Below are 21,763 nucleotides of genomic sequence, written 5' to 3' on the forward strand. Positions count from 1 at the left end.
TGTTAAGAAGCCCCTGACCAACGAGAGGCAGAGGTTAGCTCGGCGCCGCTGGGCCCATGCACACAAGGACTGGACAGCCAGGAACTGGAAGAAGATTCTGTGGTCGGATGAGTCCAGCTTCCAGCTTTATTTCTAACTCTCTTGGTTTTCTTTGTTGAACTGTGGCTATCCTATTTCCCCTAGGGGACGTAACACCATCAAGAATTTAGTTTTGCTATTTTTTTCTTGATAACAATAAACAAAAGAAATCATTTGTTTTGTTTGTGTCTGTCTGATGCAGCCACACCTTGTGAAATACAAAAAAGATTTTTCTTTGATGGATATCAAATATTTGATATTCATGATAATTGCGATTGTGTAAAATTTTAAGGATAACTTTTTTCCACCACTGTATTTCATTTTAAAGCTGCCCATGGAGCTAATGTTGGACACAACCTATTGAAAAACATGGTGAAAGCATTCTTAAGCTGGTAGGTGCTACAATTAACAAATGAACAGGACCGGTCCAAGCCTCAATAGGGCCCTAAGCAAAATTTGATTTTGGGGCCCTCTATTACTGCAAAATAATAGGGATTATTGATCATTCACACACCTAAACATATTGTACTTATTGTACTCTGTCATTACGAATACACAATGTACTTTTTGTTGTAGTTAAATTTTAATCCACAGTGATTAATGCCATGGAAGCAGACACCAGATTTGCACACATTTGCAACTCCCCCTACTGGCCACACAGAGAATCAAAACATAAAACCTCAAAGAGCAGCCCGGCATGTTTTACCCATCTATGGTTTTTAATCTGAAATGGTAGCAAATTTAGCTACAAGAGCAGCCTGGGGTTGATTTACACTTAATATTCAATGAGATATAGTGCTAAGAGGGATACCAAATGCCATCTAGGCCAACTAAAAGTAACATAATAACCAAATCATTTACTGTAAACACAATCTGCTTTATTATTTTTTTAAATAAACTGCAACAGCAAATGTACAAAAACACAGTATTTTAAAAAATAAATTAAAAATATATCAAACAAATACTTAATGATGTAAATGAACTGATGCACTATAAACACAAATGTTTATAAATAAAATATAAAGTTGAATCAGGTCTGAAAACTATGCAAAAATGTGCAAAAACTTTGGTAAAAAATTGGCAGAAAAAAAACTGTAAACTACAGCAATCCAAACATTTGTCTTTTTTATGTACAAAAACACAGTATTAAATTAAATAAAATGAACAAATAAATATCAAACAAATACATAAATAATGATGTAAATGAACTGGGGCATATGGAAAAAGGTAACAAAGATGGTTTATAAATAAAATATAAACTTGAATAATTAGGTCTGAAAACTATGGAAAAATGTGCAAAAGCTTTGGTAAAAATGGGGAGAAAAAATTCTAAATAGACTACAGCAATCCAAACATTTGTTTTTTAAGTTACTCTATATTCTTCCTCAATACACCACCCACTCCTTAAAACCTGTGTTTCCTGCCTTTTCTGGAGGCAAAGTCATTTATGACATCACTACAAGAAATCTGATGGCCAAACCTGTTGTTTATACTCATCACTGCCAGTCCACTCAGTCTTTCTTGTGCCATGGATGATCTCAAGTAGGTCTTGATTAACTTGAGTTTGGGAAAACTCTGCTCTGCAGACGCAACAGTAACAGGCTATCCGTAGAGCTACCCAAAAGTTTGGGTACAGGTCACAGATCTCATTTTGAGAGAGGTAAGTGAGCAGCTCAAAAGGGGTCGTCTGTGCTTTGGGGAGTTCTGGAAGGTTCTCCATCTCTATAGCCAGTGCACTCCCATCAATATCAGCCTGTTCTCCTAAAGGTGAGTTTGTCTCCAAGAAGTTTACACTGATCCCTCTTTGTCTGTGCATCAAGCTGGCCAAAGTTGAGAAGCACTCCAAAATGGCTTCTGACCTCCCCTAGGGACTAAAAGCGGTCCTCTAAAGACCAGATGCTAAAGTCTACAACAGCATTAAAAAAAGGACACTTCCTGCCTCTTCAATGCATCAGCTTGTGGCTCACCAGGCATCTCATAGGCAAAGTGCCTTTTTGTGGTTCACAACCTCTTCTGCTTCAGTGTTCATTTGTTCAAACGTCTTATGCTGAGACCTGTGAATCTTTAAAACTGCCCTGTAACTGATTCAGTTTTGTTTGTTTTTCTGAATGAGGCTCACTGCAGCATCAATCTGCATGTTGGCCGACCGAAGTAGTTTGCTTGTGGTGTCAGTCTGGGAGAGAATGTCAAATCAAACCACGCAGCAAATTTGAAATCTGAATGATCCGATTTCTTCAGCAAGGGAGTGGGTCTCAACTTTCACTATGGAGTCAGTAGTTTTTTCCCTGACTTCAAGCAAAGCTTCTCTCACCCTGTCTGCTTGGTAGCGTAATGGTTGGATACTTTTATTCCGGCTGTCCCATGGTGTTTCACTCCAGGACTTGAGTGTGATGTTCACATGCTTCTTCAAGATGGCCCACCTTTGAGGGGAATCTGAGAAGAGTTTGTAGATCTTTTTCCACATTTCCAAAAAAAGCAAGTGACATCCACAGACACTTTGGCAGCATCTAAAATCACTATATTTAAGATATGGGCTCCATGAGGGACATAAAAAGCACGTGGATTTTTTTTTAAAAATCCTAGCCTGCACACCTTTATTTGCACCTTCATGTTTGCATTGTTGTCATATGATTGTCTCCTACAGTCCTCAAAGGGGATGTTCAATGCGTTGACCTGTAGATTCAGGAGCTACAGGAAACCCCAAGAAGTGTTTCTTTATCTCTGGTGTTTTATCAAGACTTACAGTGCAGACAACAACAGACATCTGTTCTTGATGACTCACATCTGGGGTGCAATCCAATATTATCACCTAACATTTAGAATCCTTGATTTCTGACACCATTGTGTCCAGTATTTTATCACTTACACAGGTTATCAACTCACTTTGAATTGTTTTCCCCAAGTATGTGATATGCTCAGCTCCTCTGTCGGTTGGTCTCACGTGATCTTTCAATACAGGATCAGATTTAGCCATGAGTTCCACTTCTTTTAGAAAGTTCCCATTGTTGGCCTGATGTAATGTGTCAACAGATCCCCTGAGTGCCAGGTCCCTTTCTGCCAATGACTGGATAATGCTGATTAAGCGTGTGAGAACATCTCTCCAGTGATTCTTTTCTGCCTCCAAGAGGCCCATTTCTGTTTCACCCATAGTTTTCATCTTGGGACGCAAGGCAAATTCCTTCCATTTCACCATGTTGCTACAGTGATCCAATCCTGCTGTCTTTCAGCTGCCAGGTTTATGGACTTTTTAGAGAATAATTTGCCTCAAAAGCAATAGACCGCATCTTTACTTTTTGAATACGTAAGCCAGCTCTGCTTTACTTTTTCCCCATTTACTAAGTGTCTGTATGTGTAATGATGGTGGAAGCTGTGGCCATCGTGTCTTTTCGGGAATGTAAATGTGTCCTTTATAGATAGTGGCCCTCTCAATACCTGTTCAGTCTTTTCTGAGTCTGACAGGAAAGAGGGCCACTCAGCTGGGTCTACTGGCAGAGCTGCCGATCCCTGATGCACACTGGAAGTTGCTGAAGAAGTAGATGAAACATCAACCTCCATGACCAAAGCTGAAGGACCTGTAGGGAAATTAAATTAATATTTTTGGACAAAATTATTCATCTCAGAATGTTCTGCAGTGCACTGAGCAATTTCAAAGGCTGTTTTGTTGTTGACTTACCAGGTACAGCCGAGGTTGCAGATGACACAAAGAGGACAGTGGGCACAGTGGATGGAGCGGAGGATAGAGATGGGCCTAAGATGGAAAACATGTCCCTTGTCATATGATTATATCTCATATTAGTATATCTTAATGAGACAATTTGACCAGAAATTAAATATATATGGTCACAGTTTTTCCATCACCTGATTCATCAGCCTTGGCGGATCCTGAGGAGGTGGACTGCCCCTGGGCTGAGTCAATGCCTCCTCCAAAATACTTTAACAGTGCTCCTGCGGAAGTTTCATATAACTTGTGAGCATAATAGGGAGTTGATGTAAAAGGAATATGTTTATTTACTCACATAAATTACGGTGCTCTGCAACAAACAATTGCAAACAACATAGGCTACCTCAAACTATAAGTTAACTAAGTTAATTCATTAAGGCAAAAATATATTGCAAGCAAACATCACTGTGTTTGTAATTAACTTAGGTTTGTTATTAAACATTTGCTATCAAACATTATCAAACGTTGTTTTGAGACAAACGACCCAGAATAATATATATACACTCAGAATCCACTTATTCAAAGTGTTATCCAAACACAAAAATGTTAGCTTGAATAGTAAGCTATCTAGCCTACTAGTTAAAAGAGAAATTTCTCTCGTTTAACGTTAGCTAGCTAATTTGCTATCATAGGCTAACATAGTTGGAACAATATCAATAATAATAATGGACTGTGCTAATTTGAGGAAACCTTTCAAAATCTCCTTGACACCAAATATTACATTACCAAGAAATGCAAACATACCTTTATATTGTCATTTTTTCCTCCTCTTCTTCTTTCTTCCTTCCTTTTTCTTTTTTCATTTCCTGAAGGGTATGTCCTTTTTTGTGACATTATTAGGTCTTCTACCTGGAGGTGGTCAGTGGTGGGCGGATCGATACTGAAACATCGATACTTCCGATACCAGATATTTATTTTCTCGAATCTATTCTCATATTAAAATATCAATATTTTAATAATTTTGGGTAAATGTGTAGTTTATCATTAACCCTGTGAGACCTGAACTATGAAAGAATGGTCAGAAAATTCTAATTTTTCAAATATGAACTCTTTATTTGTCCCTTTGACAAAATGTAAAAAAAAAAAATTCTAAGTATATTTTTTGTTTGTATCACACATGTCAAAACATTTAGAAAAGTGAGGAGTGTCTACCAGGAGTCAGTATACGAGCATAAGAGTTCATCTAAAAGGGTTAAATGCAAAGTTTATGCTTGATGGTGATGCAATGAGTCCCAGAAATGTGGGTATCATATATGATACGTACGGGCTCACAGGGTTAACAGGAACACAGTGGAAAGTAACAATACAGGATATCATCTAAATGATACCCAGTTGGTAGGAACTACTTCTTCTTCCGCCTGTCATTATCATAAATATGGCTGTATAAACGTGCAAGCGCAGCAACGCGCTGCTCTCTCAGTTCAGTACCACAATCAGTGGTATCGCACATCACTAATTTAGGTGTTCATTCACTGGGTGCTCAGGAGCTGATTCAACACTCCCCCTGGTGTTAATACCTCTTTGTTACCGGCGGTGCCAAGCAGCTCTCATTTGAGCTTTGTTGAGGTACATAAAAGTAATATTTCTCAAGTTAGAAAAGTCATATTTTACTTTACTATATGTTACGCTGTGTAGAATCTTGTCAGTATGTGTTTGTATATTTTTGCTCAGAAGAACTTGCTAGCTAGCAGCTGAAGGTTAAACATTAACTCCTTGAACATGCTCCGTATAATTCATCTACTTCTTGTGGTTTGGTGCATGAAATTAACGTTTTACTCCTCACTACTTCTGTTTTTGTGTATATAGCAAGTGAAAAAGGCTCAGAAAAAACTTTATTTCATCCGTGATGGTGAGCTGGTGAGCCAGCACCCCCTCACACAAGCCTACAGAAGGCTGTTGGAGAGCATCCTCACCACAGGCACCGCTGTCTGGTACGGGAACACCACCCAGGCAGAGAGGAAAGCTCTCCAGAGAATAGTCAAAACAGAAGATCATCAGAACTGATCTTCCATCCATGGACACCATTTACACAACATGCTGCAGAAAGAAGAGACACCGCAGAGCAGACAGTATGACAACTCACACAAGTAGATTCCACAGCAGCTTCTTTCCTGCCGCAGTCAGGCTGACGGCAAATTTGTTAGGAAAATAAGGACTTTTTACACCAACTACCTTACTGAGGCTCATGTCTACTGTCTCATGTCTATCTGTGTGCAATATAACCCATGTGCAATAAATATGGGCATCTGCCTAGACAGTGTATTTTTGTATAAATAGAGTGTATTTTTTATTTTTGTATTTTATTTTATAGCGTGTAATCTTTTTATTTTTCTACTTTCCACTTATACAGTATTTATTGAAGTTTTGACTCCTGAGTAACGCACAAGAATTCCTATGTGCCCAGACTGGGTGTTTGTGTACAAATGGCAAATAAAGATCTTGATTCTTGATTCTTGATCACCAGAATGAGAAAATTGGATCTCAGTGACTTTGACTGTGAACTGATTGTGAACGGTTGGTTTGAGTGTTTGTGAAACTGCTGATTTCTTGGGGTTTTCACACACAACAGTTTGTAGAGTTGAACTCTGAATGGAGTAAAAAGCATCAAGTGAGCAGCAGTTCAGAGGAGGTTTGGCTCATGACGTCACGATATCACCTGCCTTTGATACCCAGCCGACGACTCTGGCACTGGCATCACTATGGCGGCAGCCAGATGATATAATTTAGGAACCTTCCTTCACTGACTCAACGTTTCTGCTCTCTCTTTCTGTCTATGGAGAGAGAGGGAGCGAGAAGGAGAGTGTGACCTTCTCTGCCCTCCTCAGCCAGTTTTTCCCTAACCCAACCCTCTTTCTCTGCTTCTCTCTATCTCAGCTTCTCTGCTGTTCTCTTTCTCTTCCCTCCACAGTGAGAAAGACAGTTTTTTATCTCTCTTCCCTCTTCAGTGAGAAAGAGAGAATTTGTTCTCTCTCTTTTTCTTTTTTGTGTTTTTTCACACACACGCACACACACAAACACATGCAAGTGCTTTGAGACCATTTTGATTTTGGAAGGCGCTATATAAATAATGAATAAATAATAAAAATAAAAATAAAAATAATAAATAATAATAAATTGAATAGAATTGATGGTCTGAAAAGACTGGCATTAAAATAAGAGTTATTATGATATCCACTGTGATCTCTGCTCTTCATTTTCATACAGTAGTTCTTTAAGTGGTAAATGCAGCTCCAAAAGTCACAATTGTAAGAATCCAGATGGGTAAAATTAGAAACTGTGGATACATTACAGATAGCTGTTACTGTAGTATGACTGTATACAGATGGCATTAGATGACAGTATTAGTAACAATCAGTGTGTAATTCAGCCCAGCACAGAGTACCATTGTAAACTTTGCCAAAAAGTTTTCAGAAAGACAGAAAAAAGAAGCAAAGAAGAAGAAGAAAACACATCAACACACACACACACACACACACACACACACAAGGTGAATGAAAAAAAAATACTAGCTCGGCTGTCTCTGTTGGTAACAAGCCACGTCCCTGCAGTGACGTCAGAACGTAGGGCACGCTACGCTACGCTGCTGACGTGTAGGTAGGGAAGTGGTTGTCGGTTGTGTTTATTCGACAGCTTTCAGCTCTTCCTGATCATCATAAGCCTTTGTCATTGACAGCTCACTACGAAAACATCTAACACTAGACTTAGCTATCTGATTAAACAGCAACGCAAGACTAACCGGAGCAGCTGTACAGGTAGGGGACTTCTCATGAAATCGCCGGCAAGGGCTAACAGGCTAGCAGGCTGTAGCTATTGCAGCTAGCAAAACATATCAGCTGCACTTAACGGTTTCAGTTTAACGCGGACGTTTTCTCACATTTCAGCTGACAACAGAGAAGTTTTTATTCCTGTGTAGCCCGTGGTGGTTGTGGTGGTGGAAGAGAAGAAAGAAGAAAAACTGGACAATCTGGTTCACTCATCGCCCGGACGTCCAGAAGACACTGACCCAGCCGTCAGTCTCACGGTCTGTGCTGGTTGAACTGTGAAAACCCACAACAGCTCATCAAATCACAATCACACGTATCATTTCAGCCGTGAGATGGGCTCAGAGCCTTTGTAACCTCATGCTGAAATATTTCTTATATACTGTTGTCTGTCACTCCCCCAGCACTTTACACAAACATTACACAACATTACAAAACAACAGCCTCATCTTCATGAAGGTTCTGTTGGCCAGTTTGAGACTGTCTCATCCACTGCATGGGAGACGGTCCTAGAGGTTCCCATCTGTCCAGTTTTGGTGATCCAGTGTCCACTGCAGCCTCAGACCTGACACGGTCTCTGCTGTTGTAGTCCATCTTTCTCAAAGTTGGACGTGTTGGTCATTCTGAGATGCTTCTCTGCTCAGCACAGTTGTAAAGAGTGGTTATCTGAGTTAGTGTAGCCTTTCTGTCAGCTCCAACCAGTCTGACCTCTGACCTCTCCCATCAACAAGGTGTCTCTGTTCTCAGATCTGCTGCTTCACTGGATGCTTTTTGTATTTGGCTCCATTTTGACTTTAACTCTGGAGACTGTTTTGTGTGTGAAAATCCCAGCAGATCAGCAGTTTCACAAACACTCAAACCAACAATCAGAGTCACTGAGATCACATTTTTTCATCCTGATGTTTGATGTGAACATTATCTGAAGCTCCACGAATGGCACTGCTGCTACATGATTGGCTGAAGCAAGTGTACAGGTGTTCCTAAGTGTGTATGTCAGCCAATATGTAACACAAAATTGAAGGACAGAAATGCCAAGTTTAAGCCTGAACCTTCATATAGTTTGGCCACCAGACAGCATTGACAGCTCAAATAACCAACAAATAAATTGAAGGCACCCCTAAATACACAAAATAATGTGTCTTTGTTATGTGTTTACATTAGACATTAGACATATTAGGTAATAAATCATCATCTGACTCCAGAGAATGTCCGCCCCAGCTCCAGTTTGTCATAGCAGGCCACTGCTGGGACAACAACTTACTAAAGGGTAAACATACATACCAACTTCACAACAAATACTAGTAAGGTACAACTCATATGTGTGTTATGTTATTATTTATATTACACTACACTAGGTCTGTAATTCATGGTTATTTATTTTCATTGTCCATTAATCTGCTTAATCAGCTGGTCAATGAAAAGAAAAGAAAAGCAGAGAACAGAAAAAAGCAGCAGATGGTCACATTGGACATGCTGGAAACACAGAATGTTTGATATTTGCATGATTTTTTTTTTAACCAAATTAGATTTTCAGAGTAGCTGATATACTATAAACTCAGCATCACTGATTCCTTTGTACAGGTACCATCATCATGCTTCCTTTAGCTACGATTGGCTGGATGCCGGATATGAAAAATGTATTAAAATAGTGTTAGGACCTTGCATTCATTGCATTCATGTTATTGGTTTGTAGAGTAGTTTAAAGAGACAGGAATCCAGTCACAGGATATGATCATCAGCAAGCTGCTGTCTGCTGAAAGCCCCCAGTCTGAATCCATCTTACGTGGTGCTGTCAACCCAGGTGGATAGCTGTGTAAACATGTTCGTGTGTGTTAGGGACACACCTAAACAGGTCTGTTGGAGGTGAGAAGCTACCTCCCTGCACACCCAGCACATAGAAGATGTCACAGATAAACCAACACTCTCTGTTTTCCCACAGGTGGGGTTGAATACAAGGAGCTTTATGAAGTAGTGTGAGTGACCTGCACATCAACAATGGGGAAGAGGAGGGTCCCAGACCTGTACAGAGCCCCCTTTCCTTTATACTCCATTAAAGTGGACCCTAAAACAGGCCTGGTGATCACAGCAGGAGGAGGAGGGGCCTCCAAGACAGGCATAAAGAATGCTGTGGTAAGTACTGAGGATGGAGTGTTTTAGTTATTAAAATGTTGTTGTTGTGGCCATGATAGCTCTGCAACTCACTTCAGCTTAAAAAAAACACAAACAAAACACAAGAACATGAAGAAAACAACTTTAACCATTTGACAACACATTATGTATGTGGTTGTGTTGTGTGAGTTTGGTTGCATTGCATGTCTTTGCTTGTGTTTTCTGTTCTTGCAGTGTGTGTTCCTGTGTTTAGTTGTCTTCACTCTCTTAGCTTGCATTTTTACATGTGTTCTTTTTGGGCTGTAGTGTGTTGACCTTTCAGGGCCACCATAGAATACAGAAAAATAGGATGTAATACAATTACATACTGTGTGTTTATTGCAGAAGGTAGCCATCTTGCAGTGTCAACACTAGAGCATGTTCAGTCTGCATGCATGAATGGAAATCTGGATCCCAGACACTGTGAGTGCGTAAACCAGTTGCAGCAGTAGCAGACTCATGCCTGTGTGTTTCAGCACTTCCTGGATCTACAGCTGGTTGGAGAACACCAGTACAGTGCCAGCCTCCTTCACTCTCATGATACTGACACACGTGCCACCATGAACATGGCTGTAGGTGATGGCGTAATTGCTGCTGGACAGGACGGGACCTGCTGTCTGATGAAGTTTCAACTCTGCACACAGGCAGAAGGTGGCGGCAAAGCTGGTGCTAAAACTGGTGAGGCTTACTGCTACAGTCTGACATATTACCTGCTGTCAGGAAAAAAAATATGCTGCATATATTTCACTTTTTCATATTTGACTGACTCATTTGTTGATTGCAAGCATGTGTGCATCCTCATTTATTTAGCATTAATAATGTTAATTATATTTTTTAAATGGGCATCCCAGGGGAAGTCTGCATTGCAGAGGTCTGCTGCAGCAGCACATGGGTACCGGAGGGCCAGAAGGGTTGCAGCTGTGGTGGTCGCACCATCGAAAAACTTCAGATCTATGTGGCTATATGAGGCCTTAAGAGCCTCAATTGGCTGTACAACAGATTCAAAGCATATCATCTTTATTCATGTCCCCCCCCCCCCCCCCCCCATGTTTCCCATCTAGGCTTCTTTTTCATCTACTAAAGTCGTGTGTTGTCTGTGCTGTAGGGAACAGTGTGCAGCAGGGCAGTGCCAGGCGACGAGCTGGGAAAGGAGACAAAAGTGAACAGGATGGAGCTGCAGCCTCTGGAGATACATCAGATATGAAAGATGAGACGTCTCACATCTCTGTGACTGGTTTGGCTGAAGTGCATTCAGACCTGAACCCTCAGGACCCACTCCAGAAGGTGGTCAGGTTCAGTCCTGACCTGAGCCTTCTGCTCACAGGAGGCACAGATGGACACATCCGAGTCTGGGAGGTAAACACTGTCTAGTTGTACTTTTCAGTTTAAGAGTATTTATTTCCACACCCTCCTTGTCTGAGGGGTGCGTTCGGGCTGTGGAGCATGTCCTGTTTTAGTCCCATTCATTTGGAGGGTGAGGACTGATGCTTTGGGACGTGAATTTGGATGTAAAGTGGATGTTGGCGTGTGAGCCAGCTGATGGAAATGCCCTTTATTATCACCTGCCCTTCAGTTTTATGGTGCAACATTCATTAGACTGATTTAACCCCCACCAAAGCCCTAGCTAGTGCTAATATGATAAGGTGATAAATCCATTAGTAACACTTTGTGATTATTAACTAATAGTTGAAATAATTTTCCAAGACAAATCAGCTGCTTATAGCTTTTCAGATGTAAAAATTCTGACTTTTTTCAGTTGTTTAGTTTATAGTGGCACATCATCTTTGCTTCTGTAGCTCATTTCAAGGTGAGAGTTGAAGTGGTTGGGCCTCTGGATGGCTGTCTGCTTATGGCCATTTTCACGCCACTCAGCCATCAACTGTATACGTTTGGCCTTTCTTTTGGATTGTAGAAACCTGGGATTTTCTTCTTATCTCAGTCGTGTGTGTTTTATTTTTCATTACGATGACTACACGTGAGAAGTGCAATGTCTACCACCAACAGTCGTGCAAAAAGGGAACCTAACTGCTGTGTTCTGGGCAAATGATGACTGTGTTAGACTAGACAGTTTTACACTGATGTGGACAGGGTGATCATATCAGCTTTAGTTTAAACAAGTCCACTTTATACCAAGCCACTTATTAGGAAGTGAAAGTGAAGGTAGATTATATATATATATATATATATATATTACAAAAACTTTGTAAATCCCCATTAGCTTCTGCAAACTGCCTCACATGCTACAGTGGAACTGACTAAACTATTCTGGAGAATCTGGGCACGTTAACAACTGAGGTAAAGAGGACTTTGTTCAGATTTGTTGGACTGTGTTGTTTGTCGTGTAACTGGTGAATAAAATGTTATAACCCAAAGAATGGATGGGAGAAAATACAAGGATGTGTCTTTATACTGTATCTTTATCATTCTAATGTGTTTTTAATGTTGTTGTTTCACTTTAATAAGCAGGTGTATGTAATATAACACATGCATTGATGTTTTGACCTTGATGGATTGTTTGTCACTCTTTTCAGTTTCCGTCCCTGAAGAAGAAGTTTGACTTCAAAGCACATGAAGGGGAGATTGAAGACTTGGATATGAGTCCAGGAAACAAGGTGAAGCAGTGACACCTTTTTGGTTTGGATATGTAACGTGACACGTACAGTGCACTGATTCATTAGTGATGATCAATATGTTGTGTTCTCATACAGCACCTGGTGACTGTTGGCCGAGACTTTGCCTGCAGTGTATGGAGTGGAAACCAGTTGGCTATGGGTCTGAAATGGCATGAAACCCTGCCTCAGATGGCTGAGAAGACTTATCGATACATGGCCTGCAGGTTTCCTCTTCCACCTATTCACCTCATCTTATCCATGTGGACGATGTTACACTGACTATACATGGTCTTATTTTCATGTTGGTTTTTTTTAGGTTTGGAAAGGTAGAGGACCAAAAAGAGGCCCTGAGGCTTTACACAGTCCAGATTCCCCATAAAAGAGACAGGAGACCTCCTCCTTGCTACCTCACCAAGTGGGACGGCAAGAGCTTCCTGCCCATGCTGACGGCTCCCTGTGGCACTGAGGTCATCTCCAGTCTGGCTGTCAGGTGACTGATAGGTTCATATTAAAATATGTAAACCATGGCTGCTGAGAGACTCACCTTAGGTCATAATCAGGCCAAGAAGCTCTAATGGAGAAGGATCATTCTGCCAGAATCTCATTTTACATAACACCTGTCGTCTTGAGACTGACAGCCAATCACAGAGCTCCATTGGTGTTCAAAAACAGTTAATGAGCTACACTTTTACTCTGGGTGAGATGTTCCTTCATCACCAATAACACACACACTGTAGTTTATGTTGATTCAGTCCCACACGCACAGTTCTGTTGACCCAAATATTCACTAGAGCAGTGGAGGTGCGTGTGTGTGTGTGTGTTCTAAGGTTTCCTTTGTGTGATCAATAATTGCATCATACTGGGAGGTTTCTGTATGTCTGCTCATAGCCAGAGGGGTTCCTGGTGCCTAAGTACATAAAGTACATTAGTGCACAGTAAGGAGCTGGGAAAATGTCTGACGAGCTCACATGTGAGGTGTCTCAAGATTTAGGAAAATGAAGATGTTCCCTTGTCTTTGACAGTGACTCTGGAACATTTCTGGGCCTTGGAACTGTAACAGGATCAGTAGCTATCTACATCGCTTTCTCCCTGCAGGTAAAGACAGTGTAGACACACACTTCAAACTATCCAAGCTAGCTCCCCTGCTTTATGACGCTAACTTGCTCTTCGCTCCCTGTGTGCGTAGAAGCTGTATTACGTAAAGGAGTCCCATGGCATTGTGGTGACAGACCTGGCCTTCCTGCCTGATGTGCTGAAAGGCAAAAACATCAAGGGGAATAATGAAACCGCCATGTTGAGTGTAGCTGTGGACAGCCGCTGTCAAATGCATGCTGTCCCCAACCGCAGTAAGTCCCGCACCATCATCATCCGGTGAACACACTAAGAGGACGTGTCGGAGCCTCAGACCCTCTCATCTCATGTTGTCCCTTTGGTTTGCGTTTCCTCCAGGGTCCTTTCCTGTCTGGCTGGTGCTGTTCTTCTGTGGCCTCATAGTAGTGGGACTTGTCCTCCTCCTACAGTACCTCTTTCCAGGATTTATTTAAATCATGCACGGTTGATGGAGCAGGGACACATCTTCATGTGGCTTATTTTGGCAGTGTGCTACAGCTCCCAGCTGAGCCTGTGAAGGTTCTCCCAGCTGCAGTGCCGACTCTGAACAGCTTTTACGGTGCCCTGACGTTGCCCCCGCCCCAGCGCCCCAGCTCTTACTCAGGGTTGTTCCTCTCAGACCTGTAAACCCAGTGGAATCAAACCAGGACATACTGTGGGATTTTACTTTGATTTCTATCAATTGTTCTTTAATCTTTTTCTTTTTTGGATTCATGTTGAAGGACTCATGCGAAGAATGTTTAAAGGGTGGGATCTTTTTATTGACATATTTAAGGAACAGTGTAAAAATATAGAAATGATTGGCACATAATGTGTCTGATGTAGTTTTTCTTTACAGACAGACACTGTGAATTAGCCATTCTCTTTGAATATCTGCTGTGCTTGCTTTCTATGTGTTTTTCTGTTTTTATCCACTAGTGGGTAGCAGAGACCAGAGCATTGATCGTCCTGGGGTGAAAGGCTGCCAGGAGATGAAATGTTAAGCATGTGAAAAGATCTGTTTGTCTCAGTGCAGTGGATTTTTGAACACACAGCTACATGTTCAGACTTATGTTAATATACTGTGCCAGTATTCAGGGTTGTCCAAGAATTCTACACAAAGTTACAACGTCCTCTACAAATGGAAAATCATCAGATATTTCAAAAAAAGATATGGGGAGGGAGGCAAAGAGTCTGTAAACTTCATGGAAATGTTATTTTTAACCCAAGCTGGGGATTCCCTTCTTTTAGGAAGACATTGCCATCTGTAATTCAACATCATTACAATTTGACAACGTTCTGACTGGAAATATGCTGCTCAGCAGATGTTCAACAATGTGAATGAATTTATAACATCATCCCTATATTGTAACTACCTTGGTTAAATGATGGAAGAAATAAAATATTAATAAGAAAGGGCGCTTTAAAAAAACAACAAAATAACACTTGGCATCTTTATGCTTCATGATCTCTCACAAACCCTCTGGTGATGGTAGAATAGTTATGGGAATGGGAATAGATAGATACTTTATTCATCCCCTAGGGGAAATTCACAATATAGTTAAGTCAAACAGCAGAACTCTGCTGCAAATAACATATTCACATAAGTCATCAGAGACAGCAAACTACTCAGGCCCTGAGAGGCAGGTGGAAGATTTTTCTTCTTATTTTTCATGAAATGATGTGAATCATATGCTGTGACTTTAATACTCATTACATCTCACCTCAGCTCAACGTCTGAGGGAGATTTTGGGGCGACCCCTCGTGTCCTGTGGATGAATTGTCATCCTGCTCCTCCACTCATTTCCCAGGGTTTTCAGGAGGAGTACCCTTGGGCTGATGCCGTCAGGACCACCAGCCTTTACCAGCAGCAGAGTCCACCTAGCATCCTCCTCACCTGGTCAGTGGGTCACTGCTGGAAAAAAACGGTTCAGCTCGTTTGCTCTGTCGATGTTTCCATCTACTGTCTGACTGCTGGGCTTGTAGCCAGTGATGGTCCTCATGCCTCTCCAGACCTCCTTGGTGTCATTCTGCCACAGCCTCTGCTCCAGCCCCTTCCCATAGGCCTCCTATCCTTCTCTGATATTCACTAACAGGTGTTTCTGAACCCCTTTGATGTCCTTAGTAACCCAGGGCTTGTTGTTGGGACAAGAACAGAGGTGTCCACACAGAAGTTGATGTAACTCGGTCTGTTTGTATATGACTTGTAGTGTAACATGCTTTGAGTAGTTGATAAGACAAGAAAAGCGCAGTTAAATGAAGTCCATTTACCATTTGCCAAGATGGAACCCAGCAGTCATGTTGGAGAGCTTAAGAGCTGAAAGCTGAGCAGCAGTTTGTTTGGTAAGAAGCTCATATGACACACTCTGGGCCAAAAAGGCTTTTTTCTCCTACACGGCCATTGCAGTTAGTGGCTGTAAAACAATGAACACACCCTGAAACAACTGCTATTATCAGAATTTGATCTGTTCCATCCAGTAACATTTGAAAGGTCTGGATAATCATTTTTCACCATTCATGTGAGCTGTGATCCAGCTGTGATGACAGCTGGCTCCACCACAGACGGACTGTAATGCTCAGGCTCCATGGGCCTACGAAGGAAAAGAAGATTGAAAAGGCCTTTTCAGTGCTTGAGCCTAGAGAGTACTGTTCATAGAGCATGGCGTCCAGCTGTTAAGACATCCACAGGTTGGACAGTGGTGTGGGACAGTGGTGCCATCTTTGATTTTCCATGCTTGACTGATTCAGATTGGAAAAAAAAAAAAAAAAAAGCAACAACTGTTAGTGTGTCACAAAGACAACCCAAACACAGGATTGTGTGGACATGGGAATTACCCTGATCAATCAGATAGTCAAAAACAGTTTAAAGTCTGCTGTGTTGGTGTCCTACTCATCCAAAACAGTGGAGGTGAATGGACTTTAGTTTGCCATGTCTCTGCTCACCTCATGTAAAAACACAGCACTGCCCAGCTGCATGCAGCTGCTATCAGGGTGAGCGTCAAGGATAATGCGAAACAGACAAGCAGGGCAGACATTAGCTGACAGCGCTGCTCTATCATCTACTCAGAATACTGCCACAGTTACATACTACAGACATACTGTGATGGTTTGATTCTCTTTGTCATAACTGACACTGGCAGCTGAAGCTGTGTCTTCATCTATAACAGGACAGTTCTGCTGTTGTAATGTCCCTCTGTCGCAGCAGATGTCCTACTTGTTGTGTGATATTTTTCTTGAACAGATTATAGTCCTTCAATAACTTGAGCTGAGTCTGAATGGTTTGACCAAATCAAAGTTCCTGATGCAGAATTTGAAAATGTATTACAGCGTTAGACTGTGGCAGAAACATTAGGCCTTTCGCAGTCTCCTGTCTCACCTGTTGTTGTGTTTCTCTGGAGGTTAAGTTCAGAGGATCAGATCAACCTGTCAACAGCCTGACTACTGACCAATCAGATCACCGGAAAAACTGAGTCGTCGCTCCTGCAGGATCCTGACAACCTCTGTTTTGAAATCAGAGTGGACACAAGGAAAGTCTGTTGGAGGTTTTCCATGCGTTCACTCTGGTCTTCAAACAGAGTGTTTATCACTAAATAACCACACAATAAATATTATAGCTTCATTTGAAGTGAACAAAGATTCTTTAATGTGACAGACAGTGTTGATGCTTTGACTCTGATTCCATCACTGCAGCTCGGAGTAACATGAGGAGATTCTGTGAGCAGAACTGTTCATTAAAACCTAAACCCTCGGATGTCTTTTAGAACCAGCTCTGTAGTACAAATGACCCAGGATGGCCAGTGTTAGGCTCAGTGAAGCCAGATAACGAGGAGGTGTCCTGGATATGCTGAACTTGCTTCATAGTACAGGCTTCCGGTCCTTGTCACTTTCTTACTTTAACAGGAAGCTGTCCTATAATGACCAACAAAGGATTGAAGTCCAAGTTGTTTAAGTAACACAACATGGAAACTTTGCATTCGGTAAATCTATAGAACATCAGTGCTGTAAATTAGGGCACATGTAGTGTAGTGTAGTGTAGTGTAGTGTAGTGTACAGTTCATGTGATAGATTTATCGGTTACCAGTGGCCTGTTAAGCTCACTAGCAGTGCTAAGGGGTCGGTAAACTCTATATGAGCTGACTTTTGGATTTCAGATTCCTCTGGGAACCCCCTCCCCCCACAACTTTCTGATGGTGGATTTGGAGGGGTCTGTGTCCTTCCTCTGTGTGATGACCAGTGTAGATCAGGTATGAACAGGTCTTACCACAGCAGGGACAAACAAGGAGACAGAGCAGCAGTTCTGAAAGCTACATTCCTGTGCTCCATCTGAAGGAGCCCAGGTCAGCCACTGTGACGCAGCTCTGCAAGCCCCTGATTTGGAACAGAGTCATAAAACTGGGTTTGTGATGCTATGTGGATCATGGTCTGGTGAGTTGAGAGTGTGTGACATGTAAAAGTGACCACACTGCTTCTAGGTGGTTTGTGGGCCGTGCCGCTCTTACCCTCTTTACTGGCTGAGAGGCTGAGCTAAAAGGAGCCAGACTGTGAGTAAGACGGGAGTTCCAGAGAAAACCCTGCAGACTCTCATCCCACACACACACACACGCACACACACACACACACACACCACAAGCCTCTGTGGGGCCTCCCCACACTGACGTCAGTCTTGGGGCCTGTTGGCTCATGGTCTGAGTGAGTGGGAAAGATGTCACACTGCTAAAAATGGATGACGACTACACAAGCAAGTATGCCAGATACCAAGACCACACAAACAAGAGGGAAAAAAGCTGGCCACACTTTATTTAAAGTGCTGCTCAAAAGGCAGCGTAGGTGCATTTTAAGGTCATAGACGCACAACTGTGAGTATAATTACAACCACAGCAGTTTGATATAATGAGCGCGTAGTGGAAAATGTGTAGGCTGAACTTCTGAGACAATGATGATGTTTAGATCAATGTACACCTTTGTTCAAATTAATGAGGTGGACCAAATAAACCTCTGAGCATGACACAATACAGTTCCAACACAAACTGGAATTTATAACCTTTTTGAAATTTATAACCTTGATGAAGGAGGATTTATCACAGACCTTTGGATTAAGCTGCTTTAGCCTGTTTTTTTTTCTGATGTTTTAAAACAGCAGTGTTTCACTGGTCTCTCTGTCTGAAAAACCTCAAACGACACCCGGCATCACCGCTCTGCCCATTATGCTCTCTAATACCTGTAACCACACCTAACTGATGACACAGGGTCGTCACAGCCCATACATCATGATACAGGTGAGAGGTTAAACCACCGGAGGCCAGCAAAAACAAGATTTACAGCTGCTGTTGAAGTTGTTCTTTAAAGGGTAATGAAATGCCCCTCTGACTCTCTGAGCTTTTAGAGTCTCTGTTACAGTCTGTTTCTGTTGTGCAGGACAGAAGAAACAAAAATAATTTTATTCTGAATGCTGACATTTTTATGCATATTTCACTTAGAAATATCCAAGTGTGAATATATTTACATAAAAATGAGAGGAATGACAAACTCAGGTGTTAACAGAAATTCAGCTTGTTAGCCAGGCAGAGTTTGGACCTGATTCTAAAAAGCTACAAGTCTGAGACTGGACACAGACTGTGGACATGTTACTACAGCCTGAACTTTTAGCCTCATGGTGTGAAGAACACATTACCTGGGACAAAACTGTGAGAGTTGTATTTTCCAGGGAGAGTGGGTGCACACATTTGATGAGTCTGATGTAGCAGACTTGACATTCACCAGTGAGTACTTCTCCGTGCACATCTGGTCTCACCCACAGAAGGCTTGACCCTTGTTTGGTTCGTCTGAACTCTGTTCTTCTTTTTCCACTTGTGTCATTGTGTATCGGGTCATGATGATCCTGTGCTCCGCAGTCTGCGTCCTCTCTGAGTCTGCAGTGCTTGATGGGGACATTTCAAAAAAGGTCAGGGGTGTTTGTTAGAGGCAAAAAGCTTCAATTTGATTTCTATTTTGGCAAACCAGACAGAATGAAGGCTGCCGACTCCCACTGTTCCCTCTCCGCTCTACGTGTCACTGCAGCAGCTTCAGTGTGTTCAGAACCACGGGACTAAATTACACAAATGATGGGGATCTTACTGTGCACACACCCTGCTTCCATTCTGGGGCGGCCTAATGTAAGCAATTCTTAAGACGAACATGGAAAAGCAAACAAGGTCCTATTAGAAGGAGGATTTTGGTTTCTGACAAAAGGGATAATGAGACAAAGAAAATGACAGGGTGAGTGGAACAGCCATGTTCCACTGTCTGCCTGACGCTGACTCCCTCTCTGTCTGTGGGTGACTTGAACTCTGCCTCACCACAGAGCAGTGACTGAGCCCCTCTGATGCCAGACAGTGGGAAAAATGATGCTGTGACAGAGTAACAGGATCATCACACACCACAAGTGCCACTGGCCAACATGTCTGAGGCCTTTAAAAAGTCCTCATGTCCTCATTTGTCAACATTTAGAGAGGGGTGTGTGACTGCACCAGTCTTTATTTCAGGTGTCTCCCGCAGACCATGACAGACACACAGTCTCACACTGATGACGGAGTTGTGGTGTTACTACTTCATGTCAGACCACTGAAACACAAATACATCTACTGTGGTAGAGCACTTGTGAGGACCTTCAGACATTTAGATACACAATGACACAGACAAGGTCCCAGATTCTGAAAATAGGTTTCAGTTGTGTTTTGTGCGTTTTATAAACTTGGATGTGTGCAATAAAGATTGTGAAAACATGAAGTGGCTTACGCCTGCCATTCCTCTGGCTCCCCCACACCAAAAAGCGCCCAAGCTTTACAAACCAGTAAGAATTTGATCTGGTTTCTACATCGATACCAGATAAACAATTGACGACTGGCATCCGAGTTGTCAGCGGGACAGTGAGACAATGTGAACAAACTTGTTGTGTTGTGTTGGTAACAGTAGGTTAAGGACAGAAAGTTTTGTTAGCAGTTGTGTTGAAGATCAAGGACTGAAGAACAGTAACGATAATAATAATGAACTTTATTTCTGAACAAAGTGCTTTACAAAAAGAAATCAAACCAGAAAAGGCAAATAAAATGAGAAAACTGTGATCTGGGAGTAACCACCATGGAGGTAGCCTTGGATGATACCTGGGCAAATTTAACTATATACACTGTAATGATCACATGCACATCACTAAACACATGTAATAACCAAGCTGAGAAGAGATGATAGCATGAACTTCTTCAGTAATTGATAAAAATGCCCTAGTTTCAGAGATAATCTTCAGCTGAAAGAACCAAGACTGAACATTTTTGACTTGACCATTAAAACAGAAGTTACCATCAAATGTTACCCCTACATTCCGAGAAGCCTCCTTAATACTATTTGACACACAGCCATCATTAGCTGTGGAATTAATGGAAGCAAATAGAACAACCTCAGACTCATCATCATTCATTTTAAGGAAATTCTGAGACATCCCGGATTTAGCGTCAGATTGCCTTTGATAAAAAAAAGACAGTGTGAAGACTGGTGTGTAGTTACTTGAGGAAAGGGGATATTTTACTTTGAGGTGGTTGATGGGTGGGAGGCAAGAGTTGGGTGTGAGGCGGGACTTGGGTGGGAGGTGTATGTTGGGTGTGAAGCGAGACTTGGGCGGGAGGGGGCTGATGGGTGGAAGGCAGGAGTTGGGTGGGAGGGAGTCGATGGGTGGGAGGCTGGCTGACCTCAGGTCGGCTGTTCATGCTGTTGTTGGAGGAGATCCTTTTTTTTGGCTGCCATAGCAAAATTATAATTAACAGTTTCAATACATTTTTCCCTTTTCTTCTGAGCCTTCAGTTTTTCATTCTGGTAAAGCAACCAGTCAGCTTATTTCCCTCTCTGAAGCCAGACCAGGCCGCTCTTTAGCTCAGCCTTTTTTTTTCTGCTCTTCTTCCTTAAATAGTCTGTGAGCAGCGATACTCTCCAACATGGCAGCCTCCTCCTTTTCCCTCTGCTGTTTTTTGTCTTTCTAAGTACTGGGCTAATCTGTTCTCCTCCCACTGATCTCTAGTGAGAGCCCTCTCCTTCTTTGTAGCTGCTAGTTTGTCCCAGACTATGTCCTTGTTAATTTGTTTTTTCCTAAGCCGTTCTGCTTGGTCAGCCTTTTGCTGCCGCAGTGTCTCCTCTTTTTGGACCTGAATCAGTTTGAGTTTCTGATCCTCGGCTTTTAATTGATTTGTCCTCTCTTTTTCATTGCACTTCACTCTGCGGATATCTTCTATATGTAGGGGAGACCGGGGACAGTTGTAACACAGGGATAGTTGTAACACTCTCAGTTTGACCAATCAGGAAGGAGCTGTGGTGATGTCATCAATATAGCC

The 21,763-nt window shown here is 42.0% G+C and overlaps 1 protein-coding gene across 1 annotated transcript; it reads left to right on the forward strand.

Moving 5' to 3' along the window:
* Positions 1–7,393: 7,393 nt before the first annotated feature.
* On the forward strand, positions 7,394–14,832 carry preb (prolactin regulatory element binding). The gene is made up of 11 exons (XM_041045171.1): positions 7,394–7,551; positions 7,681–7,820; positions 9,500–9,690; positions 10,185–10,386; positions 10,814–11,064; positions 12,240–12,320; positions 12,417–12,544; positions 12,637–12,810; positions 13,343–13,415; positions 13,507–13,666; positions 13,770–14,832. The coding sequence occupies exons 3-11, from the start codon at positions 9,556–9,558 to the stop codon at positions 13,862–13,864; spliced, it is 1,299 nt and encodes a 432-aa protein (XP_040901105.1). The 5' UTR covers positions 7,394–7,551; positions 7,681–7,820; positions 9,500–9,555; the 3' UTR covers positions 13,865–14,832.
* Positions 14,833–21,763: the final 6,931 nt, after the last annotated feature.

This window comes from Toxotes jaculatrix, chromosome 8 (genome assembly GCF_017976425.1).
Source record: "Toxotes jaculatrix isolate fToxJac2 chromosome 8, fToxJac2.pri, whole genome shotgun sequence".
Classification (NCBI taxonomy): Eukaryota; Metazoa; Chordata; class Actinopteri; family Toxotidae; genus Toxotes; species Toxotes jaculatrix.

Coding starts and splice junctions, on each gene's coding strand:
- preb (XM_041045171.1), top strand. CDS start 9,556: ATGGGGAAGAGGAGGGTCCCAGACCTGTACAGAGCCCCCTTTCCTTTA. Junction 9,691..10,184: donor CAGGCATAAAGAATGCTGTG/GTAAGTACTGAG, acceptor TGTGTGTTTCAG/CACTTCCTGGATCTACAGCT. Junction 13,667..13,769: donor GCATGCTGTCCCCAACCGCA/GTAAGTCCCGCA, acceptor CGTTTCCTCCAG/GGTCCTTTCCTGTCTGGCTG.